At 38.1% G+C, this 18,472-nt stretch overlaps 1 protein-coding gene across 3 annotated transcripts in view; it reads right to left on the bottom strand.

The window, feature by feature from the left end:
- Positions 1-5,252: 5,252 nt before the first annotated feature.
- Positions 5,253-18,472, bottom strand: part of CASD1 (CAS1 domain containing 1) — a 75,233-nt gene continuing 62,013 nt past the window's right edge. For all 3 annotated transcript variants that reach the window (XM_004265586.3, XM_033420469.2, XM_033420470.2), the window contains one exon: positions 5,253-6,689. In XM_004265586.3, coding sequence (XP_004265634.2) covers positions 6,423-6,689 — 267 coding nt within the window. In that variant the 3' untranslated portion in view covers positions 5,253-6,422. The remainder of the gene's footprint in view (positions 6,690-18,472) is intronic.

Here is an 18,472-nt window from a genome sequence, read left to right as displayed (position 1 = left end):
CTCCGCGACATGTGGGATCCTCCCGGACCGGGGCACGAACCCGTGTCCCCTGCATCGGCAGGCGGACTCTCAACCACTGCGCCACCAGGGAAGCCCGGGTTAAATTTTTTTATAACATTATTCAAATCAACATGCTAACAGCCAAATAAAGTATATCTGTAGCCTCCTGTCCAAATCACTAAGAAGGCAGTTGGGAAAATGATTTTCCTTTTCATCATTTGCAGGGCTGCCCACCTGCCTTGTATGGGGTTAGTACTTGACAGTTTCTGGAGCATTTATTTATTAGTTCATTCAGCAAATAATTGAGAGATATTGTTCTAGGAGCTGCGGATACCATAGAGAGTAAAACAGAAAAATCCCTGTCCTCAGAAAGACTACATTCTAATGGGGGGAGATGGAAGATTAAAAAAATCGGAAAATAAAAAGTGTTAAGTATGTTGGAACTACAGAGAAAAATGAAGCTGACTAGTACCATAATCCAGGAAAGAGCTGGTGGACTTCTGGAACAAGGTGATCACATAGGGGATGATGAAAAGTGGTTGAATTATTGAATTATGGATATATTTTGAAGATGAAGCTGACAAGTTTTACTAAAATATAAGACAAAAAGTATGAGTCAAAAATTTTTTATTTGAGCACCTGAAGAATGTAGTTGCCATTTACCGAGAAAAAGACTGTGGGTGTTTTTGTTTGTGGCCAGTACTGGGGAAGCTTAGTTTTGTTTTAGACTTGTTAAGTTTGAGATGTCTTTTAGATATTCAAATGGAGATGTTAAAGTACGCAGGTAGGTATCTGGATTTGAATTTTCGGGAAGAAGTTCAGACTAAAGACAAAAATTTGGTAGACATCAAAATATAGATAATGTTTAAAGCCATGTGACAATTCATACTCCTTAAGTAACGTCACCTAAAGTTCTGAGAACTGACCTCTGGGAAATTGTTTAGAGACTGAGAGTGTGAAGAGGATCCAGTATCCAGGACTGTGAAGGAATGGCTACTGAGGTAGGGAGAAAATGGGAAATGGTGATGTCCTGGAAGCATAATGAAGGAGATGGTTGAAAAGGGAGGCATTAAATCAACTGCATCAAATACTGCCCATAGGTCAAGTAGGGTGAAAACTCAGAACTCATCAATGGATTTAGCAGTATGGAAGCTCTTGCTGATCTAGATAAGAACAGTTCAGGTCTGGAGGAGAAGATAAACGAAGCAGTAGCTTTGGGAATGCTAGAGATAGAGGAATTTTGTTTCTAAGATGGGAGAAAATAAAGCCAGAATCCGTTAGCTGATGGTCAAGCCTCTCTATACCTACTTTGTGTATAACACGTTACTATATCCATCTTGACTCTGGAGTTACAGTCTTACTGAAGGAATGGAAGAAATGACAACATAATGGCACCAGGTAACTAATGCTAGAATAGTTTAAAAGATAAAGTATTGGTGTCACAGAAAAGGCGGAGTTTAAATTCTATGTTAAAGAAGTTGGATCTAGGTAGATGAAGAGTGGGAACAAAGGAATAGTATATTTGGGGAACAGTAAGATTGGTCTGGCTGGAATTCATATTAAAAAGACATAAACATGGAGAACTTTTACCACGTGCTAAATTCTAGTTTATTATTTTAGAAGTGGTGATTAAAAGAAATAATCCATCTGTGGTAGCTATAGAATTTTAAAAAATTTGTTAAGTTTTATGATCCTTTTAAGTGATTTTCATTATTAAAAAATTCTCTCAAATATCTTCTATATAATAGGACCACTAGGTATTAGTGAAGTAAATGCTAATACAATCAGCTGAATTTAAATATCATAAAAGTTACTTTTAAGGATGAAGATTTTGCCTGCACATGACAAACACTTCTAGGTAAGCATAAATTTCCTTTTAAAATGTTGATCTACCCCATTTTTATGCTTTGGAATGGTATTTTAAAAAGTATTTTGTAAATAATTGTGTACAGTATCACGTCATCTGCAAACAGTGACAGTTTTACTTCTTTTTAAATTTGGATCCCTTTTGTTTCTTCTTCTCTGATTGCCGTGGCTAGAACTTCCAGAACTATGTTGAATAAAAGTGACAAGAGTGAACATCCTTGTCTTGTTCCTGATCTTGGAGGGAACGCTTTCAGCTTTTCACCGAGTATGATGTTAGCTGTGGGTTTGTCATATATGGCCTTTATTATGTTGAAGTAGGTTCCCTTCATGCCCACTTTCTGGAGTTTTTCTCATAAATGGGTGTTGAATTTTCTCAAAAGCTTTTTCTGCATATATTGAGATGATCATATGGCGTTTATTCTTCAATTTGTTAATGTGGTGTATCACAGTGATTGATTTGCATATACTGAAGAATCCTTGCATGCCTGGGGTAAATCCCACTTGATCCTGGTTTATGATCCCTTTACAATGTTCTTGGATTTGGTTTGCTAGTATTTTGTTGAGGATTTTTGTTTTTATGTTCATCAGTGATACTGGCCTGTAATTTTTTTTATTTTATTTTTATTTTATTTTATTTTTTTTATTTTTTTTTTTTTTGCGGTACGCGGGCCTCTCACTGTTGTGGCCTCTCCCGTTGCGGAGCACAGGCTGCGGTCGCACAGGCTCAGTGGCCATGGCTCACGGGCCCAGCCGCTCCGCAGCACGTGGGATCTTCCTGGATGGGGGCACGAACCCGCGTCCCCTGCATCGGCAGGCGGACCCTCAACCACTACGCCACCAGGGAAGCCCAGGCCTGTAATTTTTTTTTGTGGTGTGTTTGTCTGGTTTTGGTATCAGGGTGATGGTGGCCTCGTAGAATGAGCTTGGGAGTGTTCCTTCCCGTGCAATTTCTGGGAAGTTTCAGGATAGGTGTTAACTAGAATTCGCCTGTGAAGCCATCTGGTCCTGGACTTTTGTTTGTCGGAAGTTTTTTAATCACAGAAATTTAAGTCTTATTTCTTAATGTTAGATGTATTATAGCTCATAATATGTTCATCTCTACTTTTGGAAAATAAGTCTCGTTTATACTACCTTACGGCTCTTTTACGGAAGTTTTATAATTCTAATTCATATAATACAAGATGCTAGGAGGGATTTCATTAAAAGACCAATACAGATTTAAACGTGCTTTTCAAGCATGAGTATCTTAATATTTAGAATTTTTGAAGTTGTCAAGATCAATTCTGCAGGAAACTACCCAAGTTGTTGTTGATGTTTTAATCAAGGGAAACTGTTAGGTTGAGCCCTATGAAACTGCCATTTTTGTAGGTCAAAATGATAGCATATTAGTGATTTAATATTGTTCAACATAAAAATTCCAACTTGGCTCTCAAGTTTACTAGACTGCCTCTTCCCCTCTTATCAATCTAAAGGGGGAGAGGCATTCTCGTAGAAATTGCATGTTCTTTGACAAACTGTTCTTACTGAGTCTGTTTTATGAAGGTTCTCCCCTAGGTCCTATGGTTTATTTGTTTAGGCTTAATAGTTTATATACTTTTTTTTTTTTTTTTTGCGGTACACGGGCCTCTCACTGTTGTGGCCTCTCCCGTTGCGGAGCACAGGCTCCGGATGCGCAGGCTCAGCGGCCATTGCTCACAGGCCCAGCCGCTCCGCGGCATGTGGGATCTTCCCGGACTGGGGCACAAACTCGTGTGCCCTGCATCGGCAGGCGGACTCTCAACCACTGCGCCACCAGGGAAGCCCTATATACATATTTTTACAAGGTAGTAAAAAATATACATAATCAAACACAGACATGCTTATCATTAAAGTTAATTTTACCAAGCTCAAAAGCTTACTATGCTCACTAACATTTGAAATAATATTCACCCATCTTTAAAATTTTAACTGGTTAACTTATCTTACAATGGAATGGTAGGACATAAATGTTATCTTATACCAGCACCTAAAACAAATAATAGGATCCAGTTCATAGGTACAGAGAATGGTTTTAGGTGAAGGCTCTGACTTTTTAATGCTATGTTGGCTATCCATAAAAATGGGACCGTTTGACAAGGGAAACGGGGAAGGATTGGGTTAGAGTGAGTCAAGCAAGTACCTTTTGGGGCCAGATGATAGATTTTTCAACATGATTTATATTATAGAAAATTTGAGTTTTAGAGAATCTGTGGTTTTATCTAAATTTTAGCATATCTAAATATTCTGTTAAACATCTTTCTGAAGAATGGTATGATTAATGCAAATAATCACTATGTGAGTCAATGCAGAAAAAATATTAAAACATACCATAGATGCTATCATTGTGGTAACTAATACCACAATAACCTCTTATCCATAAAGACTCATTGAGAAAATCAAATATATTTTAATAACATGCATATTTTGATTTTAATTTTTATGTGCCACTGTTTTATTTTATACATATAAATTAAATGAGAACACGTGATGAAGAAATAGGGCTTACCAGTTCCAAGTTTTAGGAAAAAACTTTTTACTTGGCTATCACTATTAGAAGACATAAGTACTTTCAAAAACAAATAATGGTCATCTTTCTTTTTCAGTTGTTTCATCAGGAGGAATCTTTCTCAGATGATAAAACTTACAAGCTAAATTAAAATGCACTCTACTCATTGGCAAGCCACATCAGCAAGAATAATGTGATCACAGTACTTGGAAGTTTTTGATTTATAACTATACTATTCTCTACTTATAAGCCTGCAGTCTAGGAGGCAGAGCAATGAATCATTACAATTGTCTATCTGGGAAATGTCAAAAGATTAAGTAAGGGCAGAAGAAGAGAGGAAAAAGAAAGACCACACATCTGTTTGAGAAATATTCCTCAATTAATGGAAATATATCACTAGCACATAAATCCAGTGCTAAAGAAATAAATTTTAAAAATCTTTAACATGGGGGGCTTCCCTGGTGGCGCAGTGGTTGAGAGTCCGCCTGCCGATGCAGGGCACACGGGTTCGTGCCCTGGTCCGGGAAGACCCCACATGCCGTGGAGCGGCTGGTCCTGTGAGCCATGGCCGCTGAGCCTGCGCGTTCGGAGTCTGTGCTCCGCAACGGGAGAGGCCATGACAGTGAGAGGCCCGCGTACTGCAAAAAAAAAACCCAAAAAAAAACAACAAAAAAAAACTTTAACATTACTAATAAAACAATGTTTTAACTCATGGGCAGAAAGGCAGATTATCCTCTGAAGCACTGATAACTAAATTATTCTTTAACTGTCACAGTGACTTACCCATATATGCTAAGAGATTGAAAAAGTAAATTTAAGCTGAGGAAATGAATTAGACATTTGAACCAAGCATTAATGGATCCAGCTTTAAAAAAAAAAACAGTTTAATTGATACTTTACAATACAAAAATAAGCATCCACAGAATGTTTATTTACTGTTTAAATTACTCCATATTTTCATATACCGTGAACAAAAAATATTTTACCCCATACACAGTAACAGCAAACAAATACAATCTTTCAAACATTAAAATTTATAATCAAATCTGTACAACAGATAAATAAATTTATACCTCTAACAGTTAGCTTGTAACAAAACCAAAAACATACATTGCCCAAGGTCACCGGTTTACTTAAAATTCTACTTATGGTTATACATCTCACACATAACTTGAATCTTTACTACACTGCACAAGTTTAGGTTGATAAATATTTTTTTAAAAATAGGAGGGAGTAATAGGAAATACCAAAATGGTTATAAAGAGCTTCCAAACATTGGAAATAATATACAAAATTAGATGGGGGAAAGCATATTCAATGGATCCACAGGGTAACTGGGATTACACTGGTATAGCTTAAAGAAAGGAAACAGGTGAATGTTTGGACTAGAAAGAAAAAAATGGCCTTTTTATAAAAAGCTACAACAGTATCAATGACAAAACCCTGTCATGGAGCCTAGAACAAATTTGAGACAAAGTGTACAAAGATTTTAGGCTTATATACCTGAAAACCATAGTTAGGAAGAAAACTCATGTCAGGAAACGTAACAATCAGAACATGAACACAGAAGACATACTGTTTGTCATTCCACATCATTGCACATGTAAGAAAACAATATTGCAGTCTTTCTTGAGTAAGAAAGTTTTCAACGAAATAGGAAGTTCCATGATGAATATAGGTGCATACAATTTTATTACCACAAATTTAGTAAATATCAAAACACTCAGTGGTGTGTTATTTCCCTGCCTTCATAGGTTAACTTAAAATCACTTATAAAAGGAAATACAGATCCAGTAGAAAAGACTTTTCACATGCAGTCCTATACAATGCACTCTGCTTCAATTTTCTTCAGTATTTCACATCATATATGTACATTTCCAAAATATACAACCACATATGTTGAATAGATGTCACTGAGCTATCTTCTTGTCACACAAATTTTTATTTACATATACATTTGTATCTTCAGATAGATGCTGTTCTCCTCCAGGTAGACACAAAGTTAATCTGAAGAGTTTAAGGTTTTAGTATCCTAATGTCTTGATTTATCTTGAACAGATGATAAGATGAGGAGTCCACAAAAAAATGCAGCTATACATGCCAATCTTTTCAACAGAGATGAGTTATCTTTAGGAATAATAATCTGTGCAAGATCATTAGTGATCTGAGAAATTTCATGTGCCACACAGACAAATATGAAAGTGCTGACAATGATGTTGAGCATAGGGTTTCCAGGTATGAGTACCAAGATACCCCTTGTGTCTGCTGCCAGCCATATGTGATACTGACAAATAAATAGCTGAAAGGAAAAATATGTCAAGTCAGATATGTTCAGAGGGTCCATGAATATATTACAGATTTTCCTAATTTAAACATATAGCATAATTACGTCAGAAGGCTTTTCCAAAACCACTTAATTATGTTTCACTGTTGGCCTTGAAAAGTCTAGTGTCTAGTGTCCAGAACTCCTAATTGCTGAAGCACTGCTTCAAAGTCCCCAAGAAATGAACCACCAGGAACCTTATAACTTTAAAAACATTTGTCAGCTGTCTTCTACATCATGCAATGATATATGGACTTTTGTATTCAGACGCCAAAGAATTACTGTGTGTGTGTGTACACGTCTGTACTACATGTATATTTGTGAATATACTTATGTATATGTGTATATGAATGGGAAATGGCAGGTTTTTTAAGATGTCCTCGTGTTTGTTCTGCACCAGACAAATGTCTTGAATTGCATTTGAATGTTTCAAAAGTGTATTTCAACTTCTATGTGAGTATACATATTAGAGGACACAATTACTACTTTTGATTGTGATTACAAATGTGGTTCTACCATCACATTGCTTCAAAATATCAAAGATTAGGAAAATGCTTAAGCTACTTCAACAAATATCAACATGCTGAAGAATGCTAAATTCTATACAATCTCTCTTTTAAAGGATACTTAAAAAATAGGACATTCAGAGACAAGATGGCAGAGCAGAAGGACCTTGCTCTCAGGAGAACATCAAAAAATTAAAAAGACTGGAATCTTCCAAAACAAGATATTCTATTTCCAAAGACATAAAGAAGAAACCTGAGATAGTAGGAGGGGCAGTCTCATGATATAATCAAATCCCATACCACCTGGGTGGGAGGACGACAAACTGGAGAATAATTGTATCACAGAAGTTTTCCCACAGGAGTGAGAGCTCTGAGCTCCACACCATGCCTAGGGGTTCAGCATTGGGAGGAGGAGCACCCACAGCAATTGGCTTTGAAGGCCAGTGGGGCTCAACTGCAGGAGCTCCACAGGATTGGGGGAAACAGAGACTTCACTCTTGGAGGATGCACACCAAGACCCAGGGCAAAAGCAGAGACTCCACAGGAGCCTGGGCCAGAATTACCTGCTGGTCTTGGAAGGTGGCAGGCATAGCGGGGACCTACGTGAACTTTGGCTAGAGGCAGACATCTTGGGTCCTTTGACTAAGACCTGGTTGCACCCAACTGCCTATAAGCTCCAGGGCTGGAACACCTCAGGCCAAAAACCAAAAGGGCAGGAACACAGCCCCACCCACCAGCAGCCAGGCTGCCTAAAGACTTCTTGAGCCCACAGCCACCTCTAGACACGCCCCTTGACATGGCCCTGCCCACAAGAGGGCCAAGACCCGGCTCCACCCACCAAAGGAAGGCACTGGCCTCGCCCCCCCCAAGGAAGCCTGCACAAGCGTCTAGACTGGACTAACCCACCAGAGGGGAGGCACCAGAAGCAAGAAAACTATGATCCAGCAGCCTGTGGAACTGAGTCCGAAAACAGGTCAGAACTACCCTGGGACCAGCTGGTCCCTGGCCCTTGGGTGACGAGAGGGGAGTGTAGTGCTGGGACATACAGGACATCCCCTATAGAGGGCCACTTCTCCAAGGTCAAGAAACATAACTAAACTACAACATATATAAAAACACAAATAGGAAATTAAAATGAGATGGCAAAGGAATATGTTCCAGATGAAGGAACAAGATAAAAGTCCCAGAATAACAACTAAGTGAAGTAGCAATAACCAGTCTACCCAAGAAAGAGTTCAGAGTGATAATGGTAAAGACGATCCAATAACTTGGGAAAAGAATGATGTACAGAGTGAGAAGTTACAAGAAGTTTTTAGCAAAGAGTTAGAAAGTATAAAGAACAACCAAACAGAATCGAAGAATACAATAACTGCAATGAAAAATACACTAGAAGGAATCAATAGTACAATAAATGAGGCAGAGGAATGAATCAGTGAGCTGGAAGACAGAGTGGTGGAAATTATTGCCATGGAACAAAATAAAGAAGAAAGAATAAAATGAGTACAGTTTAAGAAACCTCTGGGACAATGTCAAACACACCAACATTTGCATTAGAGGGGTCCCAGAAGGAGAAGAGGGAGAGAAAGGACCTGAGATAATACTTGAAGAGATAATAGCTGAAAAATTCCCAAACATGGGAAAGGAAACAGTCACCCAAGTCCAGGAAATTCACACACCCATACAGGATTAACCCAAGGAGGAACATGGTGAGACAACAGTAATCAAATTGACAAAAATTAAAGATAATGAAAAAATATTAAAAAAAAAAAAGGAAAAAGCAACAAATAACATACAAGGGAATCCCCTCAGGAGTATCAGCTGATTTTTCAGCAGAAACTCTAGGCCAGAAGGGAGTGGCACAATATAAAGTGATGAAAGGGAAAAACATACAATGAAAATTACTCTACCGAGCAAGGCCCTCGGTTCAAATTAGATGGAGAAATCAAAAGCTCCACAGACGAGCAAAAGTAAAAGAATTCAGCACCACCAAACCGGCTTTACAACAAATGCTAAAGGAACTTCTCTCAGCAGAAAAGGCCACAACTAAAACAAGGACATTATGAAATGGGAAAGCTCAGCAGTAAAGGCAAACATACAGGAAACACAGGAAATCATCTACACACGAACATGATATCTAAACCAGTAACTGTGAGAGAAGAAAACTATAGAAAAGTAATGCAGGATATTTGAAATGCATTTGATATTAAGATATCAGAAACTTAAAACAATCATGTATAGACAGGTATATCAAAACCTCATGGTAACCACAAACCAAAATATAAACCAAAATATATAATAGATATACACACAAAGAAATCCAAACATAACACTATAAAAATAGTCATCAAATCACAAGAGAACAAATGAGGAAAGGAAGAAAAAAGACCTACAAAAACAAATCCAAAACAAACATAATGGCAATAAGGACATACATACTGATAATTACCTTAGATGTAAGCAGAGTAATTGCTCCAAACAAAGACATAGATTGGCTGAATGAATGCAAACACAAGACCAGTATATATGCTGTCTACAAGAGACCCATGTCAGACCCAGAGACACATACAACTGAAAGTGAGGGGATGGAAAAAGGTATTCCATACAAATGGGAATCAATAGCAATACTCATATCAGACAAAACAGACTTTAAAATAAAGACTGTTACAAGAGACAAAGAAGGACACTACAGAATGATCAAGGGATCAATCCAGGAAGAAGACAGAACAACTGTAATATGCACCCAACACAGGAGCACCTCAATATACAAGGCAAAACGTTAACAGACATAAAAGGAGAAATTGACAGTAACACAAAAATAGTGGGAGACTTTAACACCCCACTTACATCAATGGACAGATCATCCAGACAGAAAATCAATAAGGAAACACAGGCCTTAAATGACACATTAGCCCAGAAGGACTTAAATGCTATTTATAGGGTGTGCCAATCGAAAGAGCAGTAGGATACACATTCTTTTCAAGTGCACATGGAACATTCTCCAGCATAGATCACATGCTGGACCACAAAGCAAGCCTGGGTAAATTTACAAAAACTGAAATCATATCAAGCATCTTTACTGACCACAACACTATGAGATTAGAAAATCAATTACAGGAAAAAAGCCGTAAAAAACACAAACATGTGGAGGCTAAACAATATGGTACTAAACAACCAATGGATCACTGAAGAAATCAAAGAGGAAATAAATACCTAGAGGCAGATGAAAAATGAAAACACAACAATCCAAAACCTGTGGGAGGCAGACAAAGCAGTTCTAAGAGGGAAGTTTATAGGAATACAATCTTACCTCAGGAAAAAAGAAAAATCTCAAACAACCTAACTTTACACTTGAAGCAACTAGAGAAAGAACAAAACAAAACCCAAAGTTAGAAGAAAGAAAGAAATCATAAAGATCAGAGCAGAAATAAATGAAATAGAGATGAAGAAAATAATAGAAAAAAATCAATGACATAGAAGCTGGTTCTTTAAAAAGATAAACAAAATTGATAAACCTTTAGCTAGACTCACCAAGAAAAAAGGGAGGGCTCAAATCAGTAAAATTGGAAATGAAAAAGGAGAAATGACAACAGACACCACAGAAATACAAAGGTTCATAAGAGACTACTAAAAGCAACTACACGTCAATAAAATGGACAACCTAGAAGAAATGGAAAAATTATTAGAAAGGTACAACCTTCCAAGACTGAACCAGGAAGAAACAGAAAATATGAACAGACGAATCACAAGCACTGAAAATGTAACTGTGATTAAAAATCTTCCAACAAACAGAAGTCCAGGACCAGATGGCTTCACAGAATTCTAGCAAACATTTAGAGAAGACTTAATATCTATCCTTCTAAAACTCTTCCAAAAAATCACAGAGGAAGGTACACTCCCAAGCTCATTCTATGAGGCCACCATCACCCTGATACCAAAACCAGAAAAAGATATAACAAAAAGAGAAAATTACAGACCAATATTGCTGATGAACGTAGACACAAAAATCCTCAATAAAATACTAGCAAACAGAATGCAACAACACATTAAAAGGAACATACCATGATCAAGTAGGATTTATCCCAGGGATGCAAAGACTTTTCAATATCTGCAAATCACTGTGATACACCACATCAACAAACTTAGGAATAAAAACCATATGATCATCTCAATAGATACAGAAAAAGCTTCTGACAAAATTTAACACTGATTTATGATAAAACTCTACAGAAAGTCAGCATAGAGGGAACCTACCTCAACATAATAAAGGCTATATACGACAAACCCAAAGCAAACATCATTCTCAATGGTGAAAAACTGAAAGAATTTCCTCTAAGATCAGGAATAAGACAAGGATGTCCACTCTCACCACTATTACTCAACATAGTTTTGGAAGTCCTAGCCATGGCAATCAGAGAAGAAAAAGAAATAAAAGGAATGCAAGTTGGAAAAGAAGTAAAACTGTCACTGTTTGCAGATGACATGATACTATACATAGAAAAACCTAAAGATGCTACCAGAAAACTACTAGAGATCATCAATAAATCTGGTAAAGCTGCAGGATGCAAAATTAATACACAGAAATCTGCTGCATTCCTATACACTAACAATGGACGATCATAAAGAGAAATCAAGGAAACAATCCCATTTACCATTGCATCAAAAAGAATAAAATAGGGCTTCCCCGGTGGCACAGTGGTTGAGAGTCCGCCTGCCGATGCAGGGGATGCGGGTTCGTGCCCCGGTCTGGGAAGATCCCACATGCCGCGGAGTGGCTGGGCCCGTGAGCCATGGCCGCCGAGCCTGCACGTCCAGAGCCTGTGCTCTGCAACGGGAGAGGCCACAACAGTGAGAGGCCCATGTACCGCAAAAAAAAAAAAAAAAAAAAAGAATAAAATATCTAGAAACAAACCTACCCAAGGAGGTAAAAGATCTGCACTTCGAAAACTCTAAGATACTGATGAAAGAAATCAATGATGACACAAACAGATGGAGAGAAATACCATATTCTTGGATTGGAAGAACAGATATTGTGAAAATGACTATACTAGCCAAAGGAATCTACAGATTCAATGCAATCCCTATCAAATCACCAATGGCATTTTTCACAGAATTAGAACAAATTTTACAATTTGTATGGAAACACAAAAGAACCCAAATAGCGAAAGCAATCTTGAAAAAGAAAAATGGAACTGGAGGAATCAGGCTCTGTGACTTCAGACTATACTACAAAGCTACAGTAATCAAAACGGTATGATAGGGCTTCCCTGGTGGCGCAGTGGTTAAGAATCCACCTGCCAATGCAGAGGACACGGGTTTGAGCCCTGGTCCAGGAAGATCCCACATGCTGCGGAGCAACTAAGCCCGTGCGCCACAACTACTGAGCCTGCGTGCCACAACTATTGAAGCCTGTGTGCCTAGAGCCTGTGCTCCACAACAAAAGACACTGCAACAAGAAGCTGATGCACCGCAACAGAGTGGCCCCCGCTCGCCACAAGTAGAGAAAGCCCATGCATAGCAACAAAGACACATTGCAGCCAAAAAAAAAAAAAAAAAAGTCCCATAAAAAAACAGTATGACAGTGGCACAAAAATAGAAATATAGATCAATGGAACAGGATCGACAGTCCAGAGATAAACCCACATACCTATGGTCACCTAATCTATGACAAAGGAGGCAAGAATATACAATGGAGAAAAGAGAGCCTCTTCAATAAGTGGTGCTGAGAAAACTGAATGGCTACATGTAAAAGAATGAAATTAGAACATTCCCTAACACCATACACAAAAATAAACTCAAGATAGATTAAAGACCTAAATGTAAGACCACATACTATAAAACTCTTAGAGGAAAACATAGGGAGAACACTCTTTGACATAAATTGCAGCAAGATCTTTTTTGACCCACCTCCTAGAGTAATTAAAATAACTCCAAAAATAAACAAATGGGACCTAATGAAACTTAAAAGCTTTTGCACAGCAAAGGAAACCATAAACAAAATAAAAAGACTACCAACAGAATGGGAGAAAATATTTGCAAATGAAGCAACCAACAAGGGATTAATCTCCAAAATATACCAACAGCTCATGGAGCTCAATATCAGAAAAACAAACAATCCAATCAAAATATGGGCAGAAGATCTAAATACACATTTCTCCAAAAAAGACATACAGATGGCTAAAAAGCACATGAAAAGATGGTCAACATCATTCATTATTAAAGACCATCATCAAAAAATCTATAAACAAATGCTTAGAAAGGGTGTGGAGAAAAGGTAACCCTCCTACTCTGTTGGTGGGAATGTAAACTGGTACAGCCACTATGGAGAACAGTATGAAGGTTCCTTAAAAAACTAAAAGTAGGGCTACCATATGATCCAGCAATCCCACTCCTGGGCATATATCTGCAGAAAACCATAATTCAAAAAGATACATGCACCCCAAGGTTCACTGCAACACTATTTAGAACAGGCAGGACATGGAAGCAACCTAAATGCCCAGCAACAGAGGAATGGATAAAGAAGATGCGGTACGTATATACAATGGAATATTACTCAGCCATGAAAAAGAATGAAATAATGCCACTTGCTGCAACATGGATGGACCTAGAGACTGTCATACAGAGTGAAGTAAGTCAGACAAAGACAAATATATGATATCGCTTATATGTGGAATCTAAAAAAAAGGGTACAAATGAACTTAATCTATAAAACGGAAATAGAGTTACAGATGTAGAAAACAAACTTATAGTTACCAGGGGCAAGGGAGGCATAGGGATAAATTGGAAGATTGGTGTTGACGTACACACACTATTATATATAAAATAGATAACTGATAAGGACCTACTGTATAGCACAGGGAACTCTACTCAATACTCTGTAATGGCCTGTATAGAAAAAGAATCTAAGAAAGAGTGGATATATGTATATGTATAACTGATTCAGTTTGCTGTACCCCTGAAACTAACATTGTAAATCAAATATACTCCAATAAAAATAAAAAAAAAACCCATAAATGACCCAATGAAAAAATGGGAAGATCTAAATAGATGTTTCTCCAAAGAAGACTTACAGATGGCCAAAAAGCATATGAAAAGATGCTTAACATCACAATTAGAGAAATGCAAATCAAAACTGCAATGAGGTAGACCTGGGGAGAGGACTGGGGTTGGCTGCACGGAGACAGCCTGAAGGGGCTGGAGTGTGGTACAGCTGCAGTAGTGGGTGTTCGAGGAAGATGCTTGGGCCTGCCATAGAAACAAAGGGCTATTGTTAAGTGGTGCGTGAAGGATGGGGCCACCATAGCAGCTCATGTGCTGGCCCCTGCCTCACCTTATTGGCCTCCAGGAGAGCGTGCCTCAGCCGCCGCTGCCTTGGCAGGCTCCCACACCAACCGCCACCTTGGCAGGCCCTGGGAGGAGATGTCACTGTGTTGCCCACAAGCAGAGGTGGGGCTGAAACCACAGCTGAGCCCCAGGGGCCATGCAACTCAGAAAGCAGGGCTGAAATCTCTCCCCATGGCTGTGTGAGCCATGGATTAATACCTCTGCCGCTGGCTTTGTAAATTCAGTGCCTGCGGGACATCTGAACAGATAACAGGTGCCCTGTGGCTGGGAGGTATCTGGCCTTAGCAGCTGTGGGCTTTGTGGGTGTGTGTGCATGAGGGCTTGGCCAGGCCAGGGTGTGAACTGCCTCCATAGCTCCCACAGTGGATTCATATGTGCGAGTACTGTGGTCCTGGGACCTAACTTCAGTCAATCTGCACTGGTGGCCTTGTGAAAACAACACCTGTGGGACACCAGGGCTGATTGCTCGTATTCCCAGCATTGAGGAGGGGCCAAGGGCAGCACCAACAACAGTTTACTCTGTGAGCCCGTACAGTAGGTGAAAGGTAACACAACAGAGCACATTCACTGGTGAACAGCTCCAGCAGCTGTAGAGGAAAACTCAGTGGCTCCTGTCCCAGTGGGAGTGCTCCAATCCTGACTATCTTGCACTGTAGCTCAGAAATGCAGGTCAGAAAAGGATCTGGGGGCTTCTACTCCCAACAACTAGGGAGTAGACCTTGTCCCAAACAGGGCTGTAGCAACCACAGAGCAAAGAGGAGGCCCACTGAATATCCAGTGCAGGCTCTGGTCACCACAACATCAGTCACACCTCCTGTCAAAGGGATAATGGCCAGCATACACTGAGGAAAGAGACAGCAGGCATCCATACTGAAAAGAGCCCTTGTACCAAAAAATATTAAACCCATGCAGGCTACAAAGGGATGTTCCCACATAAAAACAGCCCTCCAAGACCACAGCATATAATTGTTTCTCCTAAACTCATAGAGCAAGAGAAATATATGTAAAATGAAGCAGAGGAACCACTGCCAATTAAAAGATCAAGAGAATTCCCCTGAAAGAACAAGCAATACAATAGACCTCTTCATTTAAACACACTCTGAGTTCAAAAAGGAGATAATGAAAATACTGAAGGAATTAAGAAAGGCTACCAACAGAAATGCAGAGTACTGTAAAAAGGAATTAGAAACTAAAAGGAGGAGACAAGGCAAATTAGAAAATTCATTTGCAGAGACAAAAGCTGAGCTAAAGGCAATGAAGAGCAGAATGAATAATGCAGAAGACAGAATAAGTGATCTGGAAGACAGAATAATGGAAATCACCCAATTAGAACAGCAGACAGAAAGCCAAATGAAAAAAAATGAAAGCAATATAAGAGACCTATGGGATAATATAAAGCATGCCAATCCACACATAATAGGGATCCCAGAAGGAGAAGAAAGAGAAAACGGGATTGAAAATGTATTTGTATTGAATGTATTCTGAAAATTTTCAGAAATCATGGCTGAAAATTTCCCAAACGTAAAGAAGGAAGCAGATATCCAGGTACAGGAACACAAACAGTCCCGAACAAGATAAACCCAAACAGACCTACACCAAGACATGTAATTAAAACGGCAAAAGTTAAAGAGAGGATTCTAAAGGCAGTAAGAGAAAAACAAAGAGTTAATTACAAGGGAACACCCAAAAGGCTATCAGCTGATTTCTCTGCAGAAATGTTGCAGGCCAGAAGGGAGTGGCAAGGTATATTGAAAGTCCTGAAAGGGAAAAATCTGCAACCTAGGATATTCTACCCAGCAAGATCATCATTTAGAATAAAAGGAGAGATAAAGAATTTCTCAGACAAGCAAAAACTAAAAGAATACAGCAATACTATACCTATACTAAAGGAAATATTGAAAGGTCTTCTCTAAATGGAAAAGAAGTAAGAATCTATAGGAAAGAAATAATCACAATTGGAAAGTAAATCTCTTAAATAAGCCTGTACACAGATTTAAAAAAAAATTTAAAAATTTCTGAGAAAGCGATGATAACCACAATGAGCAGCAAAAGGATGAACATGAAGATGTAAGAGAGAACATCAAAATCATAAAATGTGGTGGAGGACAGTAAGAAAATGTAGACTTTTTTTTTTATAATGTGTTTGAGCCTATATGGCTACCTGTCTAAAGCAAGTAGATACAGGAAGGGGTTAATATACTTGAGAAACAACACAATAGCAAATCAAAAACATACAACAGATTCAGAAAAAACAAAAAGAAGAGAACATAAGTATACAAAAGAAAACCATCAAACCACAAAAGGAAAAACAAAAAGAAAAACAAAGGGACAAAGAAGAAATGTAAAACCAACAAGAAAACAAAGTTTAAAATGGCAATAAATATGTATCTACCAATAATTACCTTAAATGTTAATGGACTAAATGCTCTAATCAAGACACAGAGTGGCAGATTGGATTAAAAAAGAAGAGCCTACAATATGCTGTCTACAAGAGACCCACTCTTGGGCAAAGGACACTCATAGATTGAAAGTGAGGGGATGGAAAAAGATATTTCATGCAAACAGAAATGAGAAGAGAGCAGGGGTTGCAATACTCATATAAGACAAAAAAGGCTTTAAAACAAAGGACATAAAGATAAAGAAGGACAGCATATAATGATAAAAGGATCAAGGAGAGGATATTACACTTGTCGTATATGCACCCAATATAGGAGCACTCAAATACATAAAACAAATACTAACAGACATAAAGGGAGAAATCGAAGGGAATACAATAGTAGGAGACTTTAACACCCCACGCATATCAATGGACAGATCTTCGAGACAAAAAATCAATAAGGCAACAGAGATCCTAAGTGATACAATAGAACAGTTAGACTTAATTGATATTTTCAGGACATTACATCCCCAAAAAGCAGACTACACATTCTTTTCAAGGGCCCATATGATCCTGCAATCCCACTCCTCAGCCTATATCTGCAGAAAACCAGAGAAGATACACCCACCCCAAAGTTCATTGCAGCACTGTTTGCAATAGCCAAGACATGGAAGCAACCTAAATGTCCGTCAACAGGTGAATGGATAAGAAGATGCAGTGTGTGTGTGTGTGTGTGTGTGTGTGTGTGTGTGTGTGTGTGTGTGTGTGTGTGTGTGTGTGTGTGTGTGTGTGTGTGTGTGTGTGTGTAGTGGAATATTAGTCATAAAAAAGGATGAAATAATGCCATATGCAGCAACATGGATGGACCTAGAGATTATTATACTAAGTGAAGTAAGCCAGACAGAGAAAGACAAGCATCATATATCACTTATATGTGGAATCTTAAAAAAAAAAAAATAAAAAAAAAAAGAACTTATTTTCAAAACACAAAGAGATTCACAGATATAGAAAACAAACTTATGGTTACCAAAGGGGAAAGGGAGTGGAGTGATAAATTAGGAGGTTAGGATTAGGATTAACACACTACTATATATAAAATAGATAACCAACAAGGACCTACTAAATAGCAAAAGGAGCTATACTAAATATTTTGTAATAACCTATAAGAGAAGAAAATCTGAAAAAGAATGTGTGTGTGTGTGTGTGTGTATAACAATCACAGAGAAATTTTCCCAATTTTAAAGACAACTTAATAAATATTGTAACTCTAAAATGTACCTTTTATGATTATAGTATGAATTCTTCTGTTTTAAAATGTTCTATTTCAAATAATAAAACTCAGAATACTCAATGTATTTCATAACCTACTTTAAATGGATTCTGTAGATAATTTCATATTAGGTATTGCACACAAAATAATGAGTTTAAAAATTTTCCCCAAACTTCCAATTGTAAGAGTGAATTTTTTTATAAGCATCAATAAACTAAATTCCAGTACTATAATATTTAATTATGAATGAACAAATCAAAATCCT

Source organism: Orcinus orca, chromosome 9 (assembly GCF_937001465.1).
Source record: "Orcinus orca chromosome 9, mOrcOrc1.1, whole genome shotgun sequence".
NCBI classification, from domain to species: Eukaryota; Metazoa; Chordata; class Mammalia; order Artiodactyla; family Delphinidae; genus Orcinus; species Orcinus orca.
The sequence above is the reverse complement of the archived record's forward strand: the minus strand, read 5'-3'. Positions and strand labels throughout refer to the sequence as shown.